This window comes from Erythrolamprus reginae, chromosome 1 (assembly GCF_031021105.1).
Source record: "Erythrolamprus reginae isolate rEryReg1 chromosome 1, rEryReg1.hap1, whole genome shotgun sequence".
Classification (NCBI taxonomy): Eukaryota; Metazoa; Chordata; class Lepidosauria; order Squamata; family Dipsadidae; genus Erythrolamprus; species Erythrolamprus reginae.
This window is the reverse complement of record NC_091950.1, coordinates 128,322,116-128,344,520: the sequence shown is the minus strand read 5'-3', so window position 1 is coordinate 128,344,520 and position 22,405 is coordinate 128,322,116. Positions and strand designations below refer to the sequence as shown.

Below are 22,405 nucleotides of genomic sequence, written 5' to 3'. Positions count from 1 at the left end.
CTCAGACTATGGCTTCCCTTCCCAAGAGAGGCACTACCAAAGGTTCCTAAGAGGTGAGGCCTACTGGTAATCCTTCTGAGCTTCCCCGGGCCTCTTCCTCCTCTTTCTCAGGCTCTCAACCTTTAGCCAAGCCCACTAGGGCTGAGAAGAGAAGGGACCTAGCCCTACAAAAAATAATGATAAATCAGCCTAACGTTTTAAGGTGCAGGCCCAAATGCATATCAACCCTACCTCCCGGAGGCCTCTAACCTGCCTCCCTCCTGGGTACCTGGGCTATCCCTGGATGAGCCAAACCTAAATCCACCCCTATCTAACCTATGGGGTTTTAGGTCCAGAGGAGCCAGTTATTACCGAGGATTTCCCCCAGCAGAACCTGTTCAGGGCCTCAGGGATCCTCAGGCTTTTCCGGCTGATATTTCTTCCTTGCCTCCGGAGTTTCAGTCTATCTTGACTATTCTGACTAACACTATTGATGCTAGACTCTCATCTTTAAATGTACCCCCTCTGTCTCATCCTTCCTCTCGCTCCTCCCGTCCCGTGAGTTTTTCTCCTTCCTACAGAGCCCCAGTCATGGAGGCCTCTGACTCCTCTCAGGAAGAGGATGAGGACGTGGATGCAGAAGAGGATGATGACCCTTTCAACGTCTGTCGGAGGATGAGGAATCTCAGATTAAGATTCCAGCCCCAGCTGCTATTTTCCCTTCGCAGCTTTCAAATCCCTCCTGCTAAAAGCTAGAGTATCTACGGGGCTAGCCGGGCAAGAGAAGCAAGCTACTCCTTCCACAGACCCTCCAGAGGATAATCCTCCTTACTTCATGGAGGAACAGGAAGTCAATGAGGTAATTCCTAGGCCCAAGTTGTTTAAGGATGCCTTGCTTCATCAGTGGGACCCCCCAACCATAGGCTTCACTCCCACTTCCAAGGACAAGAAGCTCCACAAGCTCTCTCCCTCCTATGAGGAACTCCTAACTTGTCCCAGGCCAGATGAATCAGTGAAGACGCTCCACTCAACTGCTGCCATGCCTGGCGAGGCAGAGGAGGTCCTCCGGCCAGAGGACAAACGACTTGATCAAATGCTCAAAAGAAGTCTTCTTGCAGACTCATGGGCCATTAAGAGTGCTGCTGCGGCATCCTCCTTTTCCAGAGCTAGGCTCTTAGGGCTTCGTCAGCCCCAACTACACCTGCCCCCAGATGATTTACGGGGCCAACAGGATTTCAACAAAATCTTCGCAGCTACCCAATATATAGCAGAGGCTACTCTCCAATCTTCCAGATTTGCAGCCAGGTCAGTAGCAGCCTCCACAACGGCCAGAAGGCTTCTATGGCTCCGCCCTTGGCAGGCGGGGGCAAGACAGAAATGGCAGTTAGCTATGAGTCCACTGAAACGTAACCTCCTCTTCGGAGATCTTCTGGAACCTCTCCTTACGGAAAACGCAGACAAGAAATAGGTCTTGGGACCTACCACCAAGAAGGCCCCGAAACCGCAGTCTTTTCGGCGCACCGGGCGTCAGCAGGCTCAAGGCTTCGCTTTTCGCAAGAGCCCAGGTCAGTATTCCCCTCGCTTTCGATCCCAAACTAGAACCTCCAGGGGTAGAGGGTCCCGCTATCACAGAGGATCCTCTTCTACCAGAATTTCCAAAAGAACCAGATGGTAAGTTTCTCACCCGCCTTCGGGCGGTCGCCTAGCCTGGTTCTCTTCCGCCTGGCACCGCTCTTGTAAGGACCCCTGGGTCATTGACTCAGTGGAAAGGGGCCTAAGGTTAGAGTTTATTTCTTCTCCTCCTAACCGTTTTATTTCTTGTTCCTCTCCCAGTTCCTCTCCATCTCGTATTCGAATGGAGGAGGCTATTTCTCATTGTTGACCATTAGAGCTATTCAATCGGTCCCCTCTCTCCAGAGAGGTTTAGGCTTCTATTCCACCCTCCTTATGGTCCCCAAGACTTCTGGAGGCTGGAGAGCCATCTTGGACCTAAAGAAATTAAACCGCTTCATTAAATTTAGTAAATTCAAAATACACTCCCTATCTTCCATTTTACCAGCTCTTCTTCGAGGAGTCTTTATGGTGTCTCTAGATCTCACTGAGGTCTACCTCCATATTCCCATTGCCAAGGTCCATAGGAGATTTATGCGCTTAGCCTTCAAAGCAGGCATTTTCAGTATAGGGCTATGCCTTTTGGGCTCTCCTCAGCTCCCAGAGTTTTCACTAAACCTTTGGGATCCTTGGCGGCTCATATCCGAGCCTTTCCCTTTCATTTTTTATGTTATTTAAATGACATTTTTAATTCATAGTAATTCCAGAGCTGGTGTAGCTGCAGACCTCTCCTCTACCATGTAGGTTCTACAGAACCATGGTTTTTTTCCATAAACCTTAACAAGAGTCATCTTGATCCATCCTCTTCCATCCTGCATCTGGGGCCTATCATTAATTCTGAGATATCCCAGGTTTTCTTCTCCTCTGAGAGAAAACGCAGCCTTTGGATCTCATTGCTCGCATCCTGCCCCAGCAATCTACCTCCATTGCCACCCTATCTTCCCTTTTGGGTTAATGGTGTCATGTCTTGGTATTGTCCCCTGGTCCTGTCTTCTCGCCAGGGTCCTTCAGGGGCTTCTATTACCATTCCAGAGTTCGGGCCACAGTATCTCGAATCGTCGCCTCACCATTCCACCGACGGTTCGCAGATCCCTCAAGTGGTGGACTTATCCAGCCCTAGACAAGGGATCTTCCTTCCGGTGCCCCGACCAGTTTGTAGTCACCACAGATGCCAGCCTCTCGGGCTGGGGAGCCCACGCCCAGGGTCTTTTAGCTCAGGGCACTTGGTCACCGGAGGAGGCTTCCAGGCCCACCAATTGGCTAGAATTAAGAGCCGTGTCTCTAGCTCCAAAACAATCCCAGTCTCACACTCCAACCAGCATGTGCTGATTTTCACCGACAATCTAGTCACCAAAAGCTATATTGGCAGACACGGAGACTCTAGATCCAAGGCCCTCATGAGGGAGGCCCTGAAGTTAGGCCTTTGGGCAGAGAAGAATCTCCAGTCGCTTCTAGTCGACCTCATCTCGGGGAGCCTCAACGTCCAAGCGGACTGGCTCTCGCGAGCGACCTTAGATCCAGGCGAGTGGAATCTCCATCAGTCACTATTCCACCAAATCTGCCTCAGGTTCGGCCATCCAGGGTTGGATCTATAGGCGGCCAAAGCCAATGCCCAGATCCCTCGCTTCATCCCCAGGTTCCCGTCTCCGGGAGCAGAGGCAATCAATGCTCTCAGGAGCCCTTGGCCTCCAGATCTATTGTATGCCTTCCCTCCAATTCCAATTCTGCCAGACGTGATCAACAAAATCCTCCTGGAGACGGCCCGAGTAATTCTGATTGCCCCTCACGGGTCTCGCAGACCATGATTCGCGGACCTCCAACAACGGTCCGTCCAGGACCCCTGGCGACTCCCAGTTCGGAGGATAGGTTGTGACAGGGGGCCTCCTTCCATCCGGACCTGAGTGGTCCCAACTCATCGCCTGGCTATTATCCGGAGGGACTTAGACCTGCGAGGGTTTGACCCGGACTCAGTGGAAATCATCCTGAAGTCTAGAAGAGGGTCTACCAAGGATCTACGACCATTCTTGGTCCAAATTCCATCAGGGTGTTCGCAGGAGGGTCTTTCTCCCCTGTGTCTTCCCATCCACAGGATAATCACCTTCCTCGGGAAAGGTTTTCCACCAGGGCCTCTCTACCAGCTCCATCCGCCGACTCCTGGCTGTCATTTCTTCCGTCTTGGCGGGGCCTCGCAGGCAGCCCCTCTGCTCCCTCCCAGAAATCCAAGAATTTCTAAGGGGAGTGGCCACCTCAGGCCTTCTAAAATCCACAGATATCCTACCTGGGTCTTGCCACGGGTTCTCTACTCTCTTTCTCAGACACCTTACGAACCCCTGAACTCTGCGTCCCTCAGGTACCTATCCTTTAAGATAGCATTCCTGGTGGCGATTACATCCGCCCGACGCATATCTGAGTTGGCAGCCCTTCTCTCAGACAGGATCTTTGCCAGTTTCACCTGGACAAGGTGGTTCTGTGTCTGGACCCCACCTTTCTACCAAAGGTTAGTTCCAGGTCTCACAGATCTCAGGATATCATATTACCTTCCTTCTGTCTCCAACGAGAGCATCTCCTGGCTACTAGATGGCACACTCTGAATCTCCCTAGAGCGCCAAAGGTTTATATCCAACGCACAAGATCCATCCGGATGTCTGAAGCACTCTTCATGGTCGACCATTCCAGATCCTTGGGATCCAGAGTGTCTTCTACAGTAATAGGTCGTTGGATCAGAGGGACCATCTCTAAGGCCTACGAGACAGCTTCCCTCTCTATTCCAAGGAATATTACAGCGCATTCCACCAGAAGCGCTGCCACATCTGCCGCCTGGGCGACTCAGGCTCCGTTGGAAGAAGTCTGCAAAGCAGCCACTTAGGCCTCATCAAATTCCTTCATGCAGCACTACAAAATCGATTCGTACGCTTCAGCGGACGCTGCCTTCGGCAGTAGAGTACTCCAATCCGTTATCTTTCACGATAGCAATGTACTCCCACCCTAGGGACCTATCTCTTGGGTATGTCCCATGTGACTGCTGGACCCACTCCTTCAGTACGGAGAATAGGCGTTGATTGCTTACCTGAACGCCTCTTCTCGTACGGTGAGTGGGTACAGCAGTCACTTCCCTCCCTATGTGTGGTCTTCTGTACCTTCTATTCTATTTTCTTATAACACATGAGAGTTGAACATTAAAGAGCTTCACTACTGAGCCTAGTCTACGGATTCGCGAATTCTGGGGAAGGGGCGGATCCAGCAGTCTTTTTTAATACTAGGCTCAGTTCCACCGGATTGGACAGGAGCAACCCATGTGACTGCTGTACCCACTCACCGTACGAGAAGAGGCGTTCAGGTAAGCAATCAACGCCTATTTTCCACAGGACCATTGAAGCATTCTCATGGTCATCTGATCAAAATTTATAACCCCTTTGACAAACAATGGAGAAGCCGGGCTCACTTAACAACCATATTACTAACTTAACAATTGCAGCGATTCACTTAATAACCATCAGAAGCAAGCTCATAAAAATGGGGCAAAATTCACTCGACCACTGTCTTGTTTAGCAGTGGCTCAATTCTGGTTGAAACCCAAGGACGACTCATATGTAATCATGCAGGTGTATATCTGCCTTTACTGGAGTCTGCCTCGATTCCAAAACATGGCTAACAAGGACGGATTTCCCCCTACACGAAGTGTTACACATATGCACGCATGGGAGTTAATTAAGCAACACTTGGTGCCTTGCAAATGAATGTATAAACTGGCTTTGCTGTGGGCTTTGCTGTGGCTGCCGATCAATTTCCGGTCACAATTCAAAGTGTTGGTTATGACCTTTAAAGCCCTACATGGCATTAGACCAGAGTACCTTTGGAACCGCCTGCTACCGCATGAATCCCAGCGACCGATAAGGTCCCACAGAGTTGGCCTTCTCCGGGTCCCGTCAACAAAACAATGTTGTCTGGCGGGCCCCAGGGGAAGAGCCTTCTCTGTGGAGGCCCTGGCCCTCTAGAATCAACTCCCCCCGGAGATTAGAATTGCTCCCACCCTCCTTGTCTTTCGTAAACTACTCAAGACCCACCCATACCGCCAGGCATGGGGGATTTGAGACATCTTTCCCCCAGGCTCCTTATAATTTATGTTTGGTATGTATGTATTGTCTGGTTTTAATATGATAGGGTTTTAGTTATTTCTTTTAATATTAGATTTGTGCCACTATAATATTGTTTTTATCATTGTTGTGAGCCGCCCTGAGTCTTCAGAGAGAGGAGGCATACAAATCTAATAAATTATTATTATTATTATTATTATTATTATTATTATTATTATTTGTTGTGATTCAGCCTGAGGCTCCTCAGGGACCGGCTGGATCTCTGCCGGATCCATGCCCAGAGGAGGAGGACAGTGAACAGGAGGGGGAGGACCAGGCAGACTGGGGAGAGGAACATCAGGAAGAGGAGGAGGGAGAGCAGCCTGAGACCCCCGGGGGGGGGGCTCTCCCCAGCTAGTAGCCTGGATTCATTGGATGAAGACGCACAGGCTATAATAGACATGAGGCAGCGACGTGCAGCTCAAAGACGGGGCCAATTAGAAAGGTATTTCCATCCCTGAATTGGCAACAGCTGGGTTTGGGTGTGGTTCTCCTCAGCAGGGTTCAAAAGGCAGGCCCGCCCTTACAGTCTTGTGGAGAGTGATCAACTAGGAGTCCTGTGACCTTGCTTCGATTCTCGACGTCTCTGATCTTGGCTTGTGGCCTAGAAGTCTGGAAGACTTGGAGGCGTGGGTTTTATTATCTCCAGCGTTGTTTTTGCCAGCAAGAATCCTGTTTTATTGCCTGGCCTTCATGAAACCTCTGTGAAGCTTCATAGTGTTCCTATCTGTAAGAACAGTTTTTGTTACCTGTGTTTGCTTTGACGTATATAAACTGCCTTTGCTTTTTACCAGTGTGTCTGGATACTCTTTTTGGTTGGGGTTGGCGTCTGGGGGGACCCAGACAGAACAATTATTATTATTATTTTCAGAAGCCCTATTATGACATGGGTTGTGACGTTCCACTTATAAAACTTAGACTTGCAATGGATCGTTCCCGTGTGCAGATGTTATTGTTTAAAGAGTTGTGCCAGCTAATGAACATGCAGGTGTTAGCAATCCAAGGCTGCTACTCGAATGATTCAGAACAGCGTTTTTCAAGCTTGGCAAACTTCAAGATGTGTGGATTTCAACTCCCAGAATTCCCCAGCCAGCAAGAGAGTCAAAATCCACACATTAAAAGTTTGCCAAGTTTGGGGGGGGGGAACCACCACTGATTTTGATTTTAGAGTTCTAAAATGAATTCTTAGCAAGTTGGTTATTCCATCTCCGTTTCCACTGAAGATTAATTCCAAAGTCAGAATTCATTAACGTTACAAATGTTTCTCGTTGTAAATGGTAAAAGGAGGCTCGAGTCACTCAGAAAGTGAAAATAGTTCAAAAAAGGGGGGGAGGGTGGAAAAGGAAACAAAGCAAGCATTTTTCTTTTCTACACTTTAAAAAGCAACCTTCTTGCCTGGGAATAGTGAGACGTGAAGTGCAACATACGCAGGGACTGAACTCGCCCAACGTGATACATGGCATGTTTGCTTTAGAAGATGGGAACAATCCCAAATCTGGTTTGAATTAATAAATGTATGTGTGAGACGCAGAGGAAGGGGATAGAGGGAGCCATTGTCTTAGCCAGCATCTAAGAATATAACTATCCTAGAAAACATCTGCCTGCAGCAGCAAGGTTGTTAAATGTGTCGGGTGGGAGTGGGGGAGGGAGGAGGAGTATTCGTCACCGCCAGAGACCTGTGAACGTTTTATCTTTGAGCCTTTTTTAATTAAAAAAAAAATTGTCTTGACATCTTCAGGACATACTACGATGAACCAGAATAGCTACTCAGCCGGTGAAATTATCAGCAGGCACAGGCAGGGGGTTATTAGTTATAGCTTTAGTATCATACCGGAATGAAAGCCAAGGATTCAAGAAGCAGAGCAGTTCGCGTTGGAAGCGGACCAAAGTTTTTCAGTGTGTGGCGAGAGGGGAGTGCGTGTTCAGTAAGTTCTTTTATTCTTTGTGGAGTCATTCTGCTTTTCTTTTCTTTCCCTTTTTTAACCCTAAAAAGTCCGCTGCACTGAGTTTGCAATGGGAAATGAAAGCTATGGGGACTTTGCCATTTCCCAGCGAAACAACTTGCGGCGCCTTTAAAAAAGAGGCGGTAGCTGCTGAATAAGTGCAGCTAAGGAATTTATTTTGTTCCCAAGTAGGAAGAGAAGGGGAGAGTCACCCCCGCCATCTGCACCTAGCTGGCACCTAGGATCCATAGCTGTGATGTGCTGTTGTGCATCTTCTGGAAGACCTGGAAGCTGTGTGCAAGGGCCATGCTGTCATGTGGCCTCTAGAGGCGCCTAAAAATCATGCGAGAACAGAGTGTGGATTTGTGTGGTTTTGGGGAGGCTATGGAGGCCGTGCAGGAATGAAGTGAGATCTCACCGCAGTGTCCAGAAGTTCCATGAGAGAATCCCAGCGGCCGGTTAGGTCTCACAGAGTTGGTCTTCTCCAGGTCCCGTCGACTAAACAATGTTGTCTGGCAGGACCCAGGGGAAGAGCCTTCTCTGTGGCAGCTCCGACCCTCTGGAATCAGCTCCCTCCAGAGATTAGAACTGCCCCCACCCTCCTTGCCTTTTGTAAACTCCTTAAAACCCACCTCTGTCGTCAAGCGTGGGGGAACTCAGACATCTCCCTCTGCCTATGTAGTTTTTGTGCATGATATGACTGTATGCATGTTTTTATATTGGGGTTCCTTGCTTTTTAAACTTTTTAAATGTACTATTGTTATTTTAGATTCTAATTATTAGATTTGTCATTATGTATTGTTTTTATCACTGGTGTGAGCTGCCCCGAGTCTGCGGAGAGGGGCGGCATACAAATCTAATAAATAATAATAATAATAATAATAATAATAATAATAATAATAATAATAATAATAAGTCCCATGCTCCTGTGCAGGGTCCAGAGCCTCTAAAAATCTCACAAGAACAGGGCGTGACTTTACACTATTTGTGAAAAACTGTGGAGGCAGCCAGAATTGCAACCAGAACAGCTTCATTTTGACTATGAATGTGTAAAAGAATTGTTTCTCATTGGTTTGGGGCAGAGGTGATAGGCTAGTGGAATCAAGTTAAGGCATTTTCTGAATTTTTGATACGTCAAGCCCAAAAAGTCAGTGGTGGCAAACCTATGGCCACAGGCAGCACACAGAGCCATATTTGCTGACACACAAGCCATTGCCCTAGCTCAGCTCCACTGCGCATGTGCTGGCCAGCCAGCTGATTTTTGGCTTGCATGGAGGCTCTGGGAGGGTATTTTCAGCTTCCAGGGGGCTTCTGGGGGGGATGTGTTTTTCCCTCCCCAGGCTCCAGGAAAGCTTCTGAAACCTGGGGAGAGTGAAAAATTGGCCTACTGGGCCCACCAGAAGTTGGGAAACAAGCCATTTCTGGCCTCCAGAGGGCCTCTGTGGCAGCCATTTTTCACTCTCCCCAGGCATTGAATTATGGATATGGGCACTCGCGCATATGCGATAGTGCGCACTCACACGCTTTCAGCACTCAAGGAAAAAAAGGTTCACCATCACTGCCATAAGGAGTTTGAGCTGACAATGCAGTTGTCAAACTCCATGAAATTATGCACAGGATCCCAGCAGATGAACTTAAAAACCAAATACACCGAACAGACTCATAAAAGTTCAGGACATAAGAAAGGATTGAGTTGGATTCTTGTTCCCTAATGCAGGTAGTCCTTAACTTAAGACCACAATATAGGCAGTCCTTAACCACAATTGAGCCCAAATTTCCATTGCTGTGCAAGACAGTTTTGCCCTGTTTTATGACTTTTCTTGTGATAATTGTTAAGTGAATCACTGCAGTTGTCAAGTTACAATAGTAACATAGTTTTTAAGTGAATCAGCTTCCCCATTGTCTTTGCTTGTCAGAGGCTTGCAAAAACTGATTGCATGACCCCAGGACATTGTAACCATCATAAATTCATGCCATTTGCCACATGTCCAAATTTTGTGGCAACTGGCATGCGTTTATAATGGTTGCAATGTAGGGACCTTCAAATTTCTAGGTTGTACCATATTGCAAGATCTAAAATGGTCACCTAACATCAGAAACGTTATCAAAAAAAGCACAAGAAAGAATGTTCTTTCTGTGCCAACTCAGGAAGCTCAAACTGTCAAAAGAGCTACTGATTCAGTTCTACAGAGGAATTATTAAGTCTGTCATCTGCACCTCTATAACAGTCTGGTTTGGTTCTGCAACCCAACAAGACTGACACAGACTTTGGAAGATAATCAGAACTGCAAGAACAAACAGTTGTTACCAACCTGCCTTCCATTGAGGACCTGTATACTGCATGAGTCAAAAAGAGGGCTGTGAAAATATTTCCGAATGCCTCACATTCTGGACATAAATTATTTCAACTCCTACCCTCAAAATGTCTCTATAGAGCACTGCACACCAAGACAACTAGACACAAGAACAGTTTTTTTTCTCCCAATGCCATCACTCTGCTGAACAAATAATTCCCTCAACACTGTCGAACTATTGACTGCACTACTATTAATCTTCTCATCATTCCCATCACCCACCTCCTTCCACTAATGACTGTAACTTTGTTGCTTGTATCCTTACAATTTATATTGACTGTTTCCTAATATGATTTGATTGCTTATTTGTGCCCTATGACTATCATTAAGTGTTGTACCTCTCATGATTCTTGACGAACTTATCTTTTCTTTTATGTATACTGAGAGCATATGCACCAAGACAAATTCCTTGCGTGTCCAATCACACTTGGCCAATAAAGAATTCTATTCTATTCTATTTTGATCACGTGACAATGGGGAAGCTGCAATGGTCTACTCTAAGTGTAAAAAACAGTCATAGTTCACTTTTTTCAACATCATCGTAACTTTGAACGGTCACTGAACGAACGTTGTAACGATGGTTGTAAGTTGAGAACTACCTGTCAAAGGTTTTAGTCACAAGGATGCAACCACTGGGTCAATGAAAAAAAGCAAATGTGAGAATACATGTCCATCATCAGTGGGTTGCGAAGCGGTAGCGCCAGCTGCAGGAGGCTCCACCCACTTATCCAGGATACTTCTGCACATGCCCAGAAGTGCACTTGCGTGTGAACCGGTAACAATGGTTTTTAGAACCCACTACTGGTATGCATGCATGTATCCCTATATCATGCAAGTCATTTTATTCTACAACACAATCAAATGATTGCTAAAAACAGTATAAGAGGCACTTGTTCTTATGTTACTCTCCTTAGAGAACACTTAATTCATCTTTTGTATATAAATGTTTCACTGGAAAGTGTTAAAGAATAATCTCTGGCCTTCCTCCCTTTCTTTCTTTCCATTAGACTGGGTGTATCTAATAACTGCTCAGCCCAGAAACTATACATCTTGAACAGTGTCTTAGCTTGACAATTCCCATATGTTTGTAGCAATGCTTGATGTATCTACAAGTTTTCACTGCTCACTATAATTGCTTGAGGACTTTTTGAAACAAGAGATTAATTTTGTACAGTGTTATATTACTGCCAAAGTGAGGATGTAGGAGTGTGGATGTGGGTGTATGTATACACACACACACATACCAACGCATGTATGAATGTATGTTTGGCAGATGATAGACAAGTGGCCAACATTCCAGAAACTCTTTCTTAATAGCAGACTGAATAATTATGGGTGTATCTTCATCTCTTGGCTCACAAAGGACCTTTTGGGAAGGTTAGTGATCCCAGCATCAAAATTTGTACTTTGGCTGGGAGGAAGTACGGTATATATCTTGAATCCATGCAACTCTTTATGGATAGCAACCCATCGTTAATGTTCTACACCGTCGCATGTAACTTTGGGACCTGTGTAAGCCCAACGCATTCAAATGTTGAACTTGCATATTTGACTATTATCTTGTTTCCATTGAGATGGGGGAATGTCATATACAAAACAGCACAGAAAGCAAACTCTCCGGTCTGCGGATTTAAGCACTTAGTTGACTTGGTTTCATACTGGGAACAGTTCTGTATTATTTCATCCAACTTCTTGCTTGTCCACACAGCAACTTTTAGTATGTCTTAATCAGTGAAGGGCTATCAAAAATTTTACTACCACACTATGGTCATGGCTTCTACATGGGGCTACCTTTGAAAAGTGTTCGGAAACTTCTGATCGTGCAGAATGCAGCCGCGAGAGACATCGTGGGGCTTCCAAGCTTCGCCCATGTTTCCTCAACACTCCGTGGCTTGCATTGGCTGCCGATCAGTTTCCGGTCACAATTCAAAGTGTTGGTCATGACCTTTAAAGCCCTACATGGCTTTGGACCAGACTACCTCCGGAACCACCTGCTACCCCACGAATCCCAGCGATCGATAAGGTCCCACAGAGTTGGCCTTCTCCGGGTCCCATCAACTAAACAATGTTGTTTGGCGGGCCCCAGGGGAAGGGCCTTCTCTGTGGCAGCCCCGGCCCTCTGGAACCAACTCCCCCCAGAGATTAGAATTGCCCCCACCCTCCCTGTCTTTCATAAACTACTCAAGACTCATTTATACCACCAGGCATGGGGGAGTTGAGATATTCCTTCCCCCTAGGCCATTACAAGTTTTGCATGGTATGTCTGTGTGTATGTTTGGTTTTATAATAAGGGTTTTTAGTTGTTTTATTATTGGATTGTCACATGCTGTTTTTATCATTGTTGTTAGCCGCCCCGAGTCTACAGAGAGGGGCGGCTTACAAATCCAATAAATTATTATTATAATTATTATTATTTTCTTTCAACATCTTTCAGTGCAAATTGAGTCCTCTGGGGTGGAGCTCCATTTTCGCTACCCCACTGCATGCCCCCACTGTCCGGGCAGTAGCCCACCCCTGGTCTTAATACTGTGATGCATTAAAAGAGACATTGTCTCTCTCTCTTTTTCTTTCTTACCACTTTACCTAGCCTCCAACCAAATTGTTTTCTCTGTGTTAAAGCTAAAGTCAGGCTATCCAAGCGTGATAGATTTTTAATATCTGTTTATTCTTTCTCCTACCTTTTTACCCCTTTGGTGAATTGCACCAAAGAGTGGCTTTGCATTTCCAGTAAGGCATTTTGAAGCAGAACGTATGAATTAAGTTTCTTCTCCACCTCATCCTGCTACTATCTCATGTTCTGGTTCAAGACATCTGATCAACATGAATCTTATGGATGTCTGTGATTCAGGCCATTTCTTTTTGGAGAAGCAAGAAAAATATAATGGCTTTATAAGATAACATTTTGCTTTATTTTTCTCCCCAATCATTGATTTGCAGTAATAGTAGTAGGAAAAAATATTTTAGCTTATATAAAAATTATGAGCTATAAATGATAATTTGACATAGTCACATTTAACTAAGTATGTGACTAGTTGAGAAGAGGTGGACAATTCATGTTATTAGAACATGAATTTTCTTATATGTCATGTTGTTACTAAAACATTCAGAAATAGGGTTCCTCCCGGTTTGGACCGGATCATCCAAATCAGTAGCAACCCGCTGGTGACATCAATGAACTGGATCAGCTGGTGCTGATCCGTGGGTGCCACCATCTTTTTTGAATTATTTTTTTACTGTTGTGAAAGTTTTCTGGTTCTGCTGCTTGTGAAAGGGCCCTCCCACCTGCCCCCAGGTTTAAACTTTATTCCTTTGCCTTTGATCAGCTCCTCAGCTGTATTTTGGGTTGATTTCAGCTACTGACCATGTGCAGAAACCAAATTGCACGAGGGACCATGCATGTTTGTGCGAGTGGGCGCACGCACGCACGCAAAACGTTGCAATGCTCAGCGAAGGCTGAGCCCCGAGTCTACAGAGAGGGGCGGCATACAGATTTGATTAATATTATTATTTAATTTGATTAATTTGATTAATATTAAATGGAGCCCACCCCGAAAACCTTGTATAATCATCTCTGTCTCACAGCAAAATTTGATTTGCTACCTGAAAGGAGTTGCAGAAAAGTTCCCCTTTTCAGCAGAAAAAGTATTTCAATTTAAAATACTATAAAAGTCTGCTGTGCAACAAAAATAAAATAATGAATTTTACAATTCTAGTGAATCCGACTGCATAAAATGTGAGTCTCCTTTGGGATGACTAATGCACCAGCCAAGAATCACTTTCCTCCTCATTTGTATGAAAGAGGCAAATTAGCCTGAATTATTTTTATATCTTATTAGTACAGCTTGCTCTTTAACTGAAGGGTTCAGGGCTGTCCAGAGGAGCTGAGATTTCACTGGAGTCAGCATTTTTTTTTCTGCCTGCCTTGCTTTTATTACACTGCTGGCACTGCAGCTAATTTTATAATCAAGTAAATCTGTTTGAAAACGTTATTCATTGCAGAATGTAGGGTACAGTGAACCTAAGACACACTACAAAATATCCTATGCATATTTGTTCAAAAGTAAGTCTTACTGACTTCAGTGGGTCTTGGTTCCATGTTAAATGCATATTCAATTTCAAGCTATCAGGAATTAATTTAATGTAAGCACCATTTTGCTTTCTGTAGCACTATTGTGTTCTTAAAATTTGGTGCATTCCATTTATTATTGTTTTCTAACAATGTAAGTTCATTCAATGAATCTGTGGAACAAATATAAATTGTGGCAAAGGTATTGAAGAAAAGAAATTGAATGGTTATTTTTTTCTCCAAGGCCTCTTTCCTCCCACATAGGTCAGGAAACGTTTAGTCTGAGGGTTAGACCTCCTAACCATGGGGCTCTCATCCCAGACAATAAACCAGTGATGGCGAACCTATGGCATGAGTGCCACAGGTGGCACATGGAGCCATATCTATGGCACGTGAGCCATTGCCCTAGCTCAGCTCCAACATGCATGTGTGCGGGCCAGCCAGCTGATTTTTGGCTCACACAGAGGCTCTGGGAGGGCATGTTTTGCTTCCAGAGACCCTCTGGGGTGATGGGGGAGGGTGTTTTATCCTCCCCCGGCTCCAAGGAAGCTTATAGAGCCTGGGAAGGGCAAAATACGAGCCTACTGGGCCCACCAGAAGTTGGGAAACAGGCCGTTTCTGGCCTCCAGAGGGCCTCTGGGGAGTGGGTGCAGCTGTTTTGCCCTCCCCAGGCATTGAATTGTGGGTGTGGGCACTCACACATGCGCGATAGGGGACTTTCGCCATCACTGCAATAAGCCTTGCAACTCAAAGCAACTAAAAAATTTACAGTTTTGGAAGTTTCTTCAATATCGCAGAGAGCATATTTTCTTTCACTTTGAGGGGTATCTTGAATTTTCAGGGCACTGTCCTACCACCAGGCATCAGTGTTGCTGTCATTGAGTTGTGGCTGGAAGCTGTCATGGGTAGTGTTGGGCAAACCCAACGAAGTTCGGGTTCGGCGAACTCACCCAAACTTTGCCGTGAAGTTCGGGTGAGTTCGCCGAACCTGAACCCGAACCCGAGCAGCAGCAAGCCACTGCGGCGTCCTTTTCTATAAAAAATAAACAAGGTGGTGGGGAATTCCCCACCTCCTTTTGCTTCCTTTTATTTTTACAGAAAAGGATGCTGCAGCGGTGCTGCAAGCAAAAGGAGGTGGGGAATTCCATGATGGGATTCCAGGGGCGGGGCTTTGAAATCATGGAGACTCCTTCCTCCCCGTTTCGGTCAGCCAGGAAGTAGTCTCCGTGACGTCAAAGCCCCACCCCTGGAACCCCTTCCTGGGATTTCCCACCTCCTTTTGCTTGCAGCGCTGCTTTTGCTTGCAGAACCCCACAATGGGGTTCCCCACTCTCCTCACGGGTGGCGGCATTTTGCAGTGTTTGAGCGAATGCCAAACCCGAACCCGAACTTTTAAAAACGTTCGGGTTCGAGTTCGGCATTCCGAACATTGCAAAGTTCGGCACGAGCCCGAACTTTGCAAGTTCGGTTCACCCAACACTAGTCATGGGCAGTTTAAAAATAGGGTCATGTGTGACTTTCTAAGGTCTACCTGATCTCCAGTAGTTGAAGGAGAGGCTGGTCTCTCTTATTTCAGATTAGGAAGCAGTTAAAAAATGAAACAGGATGGGCCAGGACTAGGGTGAAATAGCTATTGTATTTGACTGAAACCAGAGAGATCGTTTCTATTCCATCTGCAGCCACATCAGCTCACTTCAGCCCAGCCTACCTCACAGGATTGTTGTTGAACAAATATGGGAGGTTGAAGTGCTATGCATGTGCCTTGAGTTCCTGAACCAAAGGTGCGTTATCTTTGAGCTGCGGTAGCACAGCGGTTAGAAGGCAGTCCTGCAGGCTACGTCTGCTGGCTGCCAGCAGTTTGGCCATTTGAGTTTCTCCGATTTCACCTTCCATCCTTGTGAGGTCAGTCAAAGGAGGGCAGGGAGGGAGGCTGTTTTCACCTTCCCCAGACTCCTAGAAAGACTCTGAAGCCTGAGGAAAGAAAAAAGCAGAACTACTGGTTTAACCAGAAGTTGGCAAACGGAATGTTTCCAGACTATGGAAGACCTCTGGGGGGGATGGGACAGGCCCTTTGTACCCTCCCCAGACTCCTAAAAAGGTTCTGGTACTTGGGGAGAGCAAAAAATGGATCTTTTGGTTCAACCAGAAGTTGGCAATTGGACCATTTTCTGCCTCTGGGTGCCTCTGAAGGGTGGGTAGGCCATTTTTGTCCCCCCCCCAGGCTCCTATAAATACTCTAAAGCCTGGAGAGAGGGAAAAATGGGAGTGCCGTTGTGTGCGGGGTTGCGGAGGTCACCTGCGAATAAGCAGGGGGCCGCATGGAAGTATGGGTGTGGGCACACACATGCACAACCCTCCCCATTCTCCCCCCCCCCCTTTTGGCATGCAAACCCAAAAAGGTTCCCCAACACTGTTATATACACTATCCTGGGCATCTGAAGGAAAGGTGGTGTATAAATTGCAAGAATAAAATAAAATATAATAAGAGCTCTGAAAGCTTGTTTATCCTATTCTATGCTGTCCAAAAAGTACTCCATTATCAGACAGCAATAGCATTTAGACTTATATGCTGCTTCACAGTGCTTTACAGCCCTCTCTAAGCGGTTTACAGAGAGTCAGCATATATTACCCCCAACAATCTGGGTCCACGTTTTACTGACCTTGGAAGGATGGAAGGCTGAGTCAACCATGAGCCTACTGAGATTCGATCTGCCAAACTGCTGGCAGACGGTGATCGGCAGAAGTACCTTGCAATACTGCACTCCAGCCACTGCACCACCTGGGCTGCAGAGGTATGTGTGATTATTGAGGGGTAGCTAATAGCTCTTTTTTAAAAAAAATTTAGTTAGTTAGTTAGTTAGTTAGTTAGTTAGTTAGTTAGTTAGTTAGTTAGTTAGTTAGTTAGTGGATTTGTATGCCGCTCCTCTCCGTGGACTCGGGGAGGCTAACAACAGTGACAAAAAACAGCATGTAACAATCCAATACTAAAAAAAAAACAACCCTTATTTATAAAACCAAACATACATACAAACATACCATGCATAAATTGCAGAGGCCTAGGGGGAAAGAATATCTCAGTTCCCCCATGCCTGATGGCAGAGGTGGGTTTTAAGGAGCTTACGAAAGGCGAGGAGGGTGGGGGCAATTCTAATCTCTGGGGGGAGTTGGTTCCAGAGGGCCAGGGCCGCCACAGAGAAGGCTCTTCCCCTGGGTCCCGCCCAACGGGACCCGGAGAAGGCCAACTCTGTGGGACCCAGTTCTCTAGTTCTCTAATTGCTATCTGGATTTTTGTAGACCAGATTTGATTGCTCCAGTTTCCTAAGCAATTACAGTGGTGTTTCTTGTTTTTAGAAAAGTATCTACTATGCCCTGACTTGGATTCCCCTTGCAATGCTTTTCCCACCAAGCAAATAAATTCACGTTGATTGTAGGCGATAATGTCTGTGTAACAAATAGCCAACACAATCTCTCACAGATATTTTGATTTACAACGCTCTCACCACTTATTTTGGAATTAAGTGGCTTGGGGATTGCAATCTTTGCTTTGCATTGTAAGGGAGAAAAAGCCAGCTGCAATGTATCCTCCAGCACCTTGTATTTTTGTGGTTTCTTCATCTGCTTCCCTGCAAATGTCCAAATTATTTGACAAAAACAGTATTCTCTTTTGGTTGAAAAACATTTGAACTGCACTTGAAATTCTCCAGGTTTGTTGACATTTTGCTCAGACTTATTATCTTTTACTGTCCAGAATGATGCTTGGACGATAACCAGACATGGAGAGATTTGTTTCTGTGTAACTGGTTTATGGCTGGCTTCAGCACCTATCATGGGTCAGAGGTCAGCAGGGAGAAGAAGGTTGGGGTACTCATTCCTAGAGTAAGGCCTATAATCTGGCTCTGTGATCAGCTACTAATTTTTTTTAGCGGAGAGAACCATATTTAAACCCAATCATTGATTGAAAGGTCAAGAACATTATCTTTCCCTCATTAATTCTAGCAGGTCACAAAGAGTTGGGGGGAGGGGGCGGTTAGCCACTTCCTACCAGCAGAGTAGTAACTGACAGGTTTCTCTGTTTTTATGCATCCTCAATTTGGAGCTGGGGAAAAGTTTGCCTGTGTGTGTATTTGACTAGTTTACATGGGAGAAAACGCCACAAGGTGATCTTACGCCATTGGGGTTATGTTGAAAATCAGATGGCGTTTTTCCCCCTGATCCCCTATACCTCGTTTATTTAATCATTTCAGACATTTATTTTTATTTTTGTCAAATTGGCGTCATTTTTTAGCCTCTCAGTGTGCTGCCTCCTTTTCATTTAAGGTTCCTATTATCCCTGGAATCAAGTAGAAGCTAAATCCGAGCATGAGAACATTAGATTCCGTTATTCTGTGTTGCCCACCACAGCCATTTTGAGACAAAAGGCATCCTTTCCACTGTAAGTGGGAAAAGAATGAGCAAGGCCTTTTTATTCTGCCCTCCTCTAACCACAGTGCCAGCTCGCACAGTTAAGTGAAATGTAGGGGTAGGCTGTCTCATGCCAAGTAAGCCTTGGTGCTGCTTATTCTCCCATGCTCTCTTATGCTAGAAGAACAAAGCAGGGCACCAAGGGCTAAAGATATTACCCATGCCGCTATTGAGTGGCTCAAGTTCCACAAATCTCTTCTTGCTGGGATCCCCAAAACATCAGCCTTCCCAGCAGTCTCTCTCTCTCCCTCTCCCTCTGTCTCTTTCATTTCCCAATTACCGTCATTTGTTTTGATATTGTATGTAGATAGTTAGAGGTCAGCTTCCCCCTCATGCCAGCTTTTGTTCTGGTATTTCAGCTATGTGCTCCAGGCATGGAGCTCCTCATTTTGAAATGGGCACACTCTCAAGAAGAGCAACAAAGCATCAAGTCTAAGAAGTCTTCCAGATGACAGTGTGGCTTTTGGGGTGGGGGGTTCTTTTGCTTTTATTTATTTTTTAATAGCTGAGATCCCCTTGTTCTCATGACATCATTTACAAAAGAGAGATATGGGTTTTTTTTAACTAAAGGTATTCCAATCCAGATTTAAAACTGATTGTCAAAATTCTGGGATTCACCTCGCCTCTCACTATAAAACTAGTATTTTTGCCTTTGCTTTCTGCTGTTGTGGGCTCTAACGTCACGTAAGGAGCAGATGTAGGTTCTTACCAGTACACCAGTTGTGCTATTTGCGTGTGACGGCTCCAGTGCCATCTTTGTTGATCCATGTGTTAATGCATCCTAGAACTGTGTTAGCTTTTTTGGCAGCTGTTGCACAATGCTGGCTCATATTTAAGTGGTTGTCCACTAGGACTCCAAGATCCCTCTCCCAGTTACTACTGTTGAGCAAGGTACCACATATACTGTACCGTACTTGTGCATTTTCCTCTTCTTGCCTAAATGTACTTGCTTTTTCACCATTGAATTTCACCTAAATGCTGAGTGTTGCTTTGTTGGTCTTCACAGGTAGTCCAGATAGACCAGAAGCTGAATCTCATCACGGATTTGCTGCACCGCCTGCTTTCCAGCCAGCAAGGAAACCAAGGCAGCACCAAAGCATCTCCCAGGAATGATGTCCGCTCTGGCCTGCTTTCCAGCAGCACTCTCCCAACCTATGAACAGCTAACAGTTCCAAAAGCACAGCAAGAGGATGGTTCCTGATGCCGCAGAGACTTGTTTCCTTTCATGAAATTGACACTCAGCATTATGAATCTTGATGGGGCTTGGGGATAAATTTAAGCTCAGAATCAGCCATACAAACCTGACACATTACTTCTAAGCTAATTTTACTATCTTTTTCTTTTCTGTTGTTCCAAAGAGAATAATGCAGATAACTACCAAACCTTAAAACCCACACTGTGTTATTATTCTTTATTCATGTGATGCGTTCATGAGCTCTAATTTCTTGTGTGTGTGTGTGTGTGTGTGTGTGTGTGTGCATAAATAATTCTGTTACAATCAATCCGCAATATTAAAAGACTACAGGTAGTCCTCGACTTATGACTACAATTGGGACCAGAATTTGCTTAGGAAGATAGTTGTTATCATGCTTAATTTTTACAACACGTTGCCATAGTTGATAAGTGAATAGTCATTGCAGTTCTTAAAGGGAAGCCTGCGATCATTAAGCAAATCCAATTTGCCCATTGAATTTGCTTGTCAGAAGCCAGCTGGCATAGTCACCGATGTGATCCCATGATCCCATGGAATCCCAAGTAGGATGCTTGGCTGCATAGCTAGAGGTATAACAAGCAGGAAGAGGGAGATTGTGATCCCGCTGTATAGAGCGCTGGTGAGACCAGATTTGGAATACAGTACTGTGTTCAGTTCTGGGGACCTCACCTATAAAAAAGATATTGATAAAATTGAATGGGTCCAAAGATGGGCTACAAGAATGGTGGAAGGTCTTAAGCATAAAACGTATCAGGAAAGACTTTATGAACTCATTCTGTATAGTCTGGAGGACAGAAGGAAATGGGGGGACATGATCAAAACATTTAAATTTGTTAAAGGGTTAAATAAGGCCCAGGAGGGAACAAGAACAAGGGGACACAATCTGAGGTTAGTTGGTGGAAAGATCAAAAGCAACATGAGAAAATATTATTTTACTGAAAGAGTAGTAGATGCTTGGAACAAACTTCCAGCAGACATGGGTGGTAAATCCACAGTAACTGAATTTAAACATGCATGGGATAAATATATATCCATCCTAAGATAAAATACAGGAAAATAGTATAAGGGCAGACTAGATGGACCATGAGGTCTTTTTCTACCGTCAATCTTCTATGTTTCTGTGATCAGCTTGGATCACATGACTATGAGGATGGTGCAGTTGGCAATAAGTGGAAAACTGGTCATAAGTCACTTTTTTCAGTGCTGCTGTTACTTCAAGCAGACACTAAACAAATGGTTGTAAGCCAAGGACTACCTGTCATTGGTCCTGATATTAGCAAAAAAGACAATCATTTGTATGTACTCAGGATAATCTGCTGTTGTTGTTGCTGCTGATGCTGTAAACATCATTCTGAAGTCATACACAATTGAAATAGTTTGAAAATTCCACAAGTGTGCTTGGCTAATTTCATCCTATGACCCTTCAGTAAGAATAATACTTGAACCTAGTTAGATCTGAATTCTATTTATGACTCTGCTGATAGTGATATAGTTTTGTGCACTAAGAGAATGTACATAAATTGTTATTCTATGGACTGACAAGAGTATACACTGAATAATTTTCTTCCCACACAACATCTTTCCTTGTTTATTCCACATAATATTGTGAAACCTACCACATTTAAAACAAAAATCTGCCTCTCTTCAAGGAAGAACCAGTGCTTTAATCAAAAACTGCCTTGTTTGTAAAGAAAGATTTCTTTTGTATAATATTGTAATGGAATGGGGACATTGAAATATTGAATAGGGAACTTTTTAGAAATAGCAATTATATTGCTGCCAAATAATTTATATTCTGTAGTATTTATTACTATCCTGGGTATATTTGTCAGAAAGAGCTTTCAAAGCACACAGTTTTGTGTATTGAAGTAGGTTTAGTCTTTTTCTCAGTGTACAGCAATAAGGTGTAGAATAACTGGATCTCGTTGATTAGGAATTTGAAAGTGATGCTTTGGAGAAACACATCAGCGTTTAACTTTATTTGAAAATGTACTGCCAAGTCAGATGCACATTCATTTCTTTCTTTCCTGGCACACTAATACATAATGTCCAACAGTAATTTGTGAATATTGTTCACGCTAAGATATACAAACTCTTGAGTTTGTTTGGTTATTGCAAAGAAGTCCTACTTGCTGAATGTGGAAATGGCTCTGCACTCATCTGTTAGAAGTTGTTTCTTTATATCCAAGCTGTAAAACAAATGGGAAGCAAGCATGTCTTATATTTTATGCAAATCCTGTTCTGTTAATACAGTTCGCTCTTTTGTGGGGGCAGAAAACCCATATGCAGGATAACAACAAGAGCTATATCCACGTTCTTATGCAGAGCAGATGCTGGAATTTAGCTCTCTGGAAATCTCATTTGTTATTTATTTTCTGTTTAAATCAGGGTTCTAGCTCCTTTGGGAAATGACATTTAAATTGAATGGCCAGGTAGCATCAGTATCATAGAAGGGATGTTCATATTGCCTCTCTTCATCTCAAGCATAAATTGGTTCTCATACTCAACTGTGAATCACCAAGCACTAACTAATCTTTCTATGAGCATATATACTCCTGTTGGGAATCAAAAATCAAAGAAAACTGGAGAAGGACGAAGGTTTTCTAAACCCAGGATAGGGGAACAATCAGAACTGTATGAATGAA

The 22,405-nt window shown here is 44.7% G+C and overlaps 1 protein-coding gene across 3 annotated transcripts in view; it reads left to right on the top strand.

Moving 5' to 3' along the window:
* KCNQ1 (potassium voltage-gated channel subfamily Q member 1) overlaps positions 1-19,941 on the top strand; it is a 459,783-nt gene extending 439,842 nt beyond the window's left edge. For all 3 annotated transcript variants that reach the window (XM_070764765.1, XM_070764772.1, XM_070764756.1), the window contains one exon: positions 19,554-19,941. In XM_070764765.1, coding sequence (XP_070620866.1) covers positions 19,554-19,748 — 195 coding nt within the window. In that variant the 3' untranslated portion in view covers positions 19,749-19,941. The remainder of the gene's footprint in view (positions 1-19,553) is intronic.
* The last annotated feature ends 2,464 nt before the right edge of the window (positions 19,942-22,405 follow it).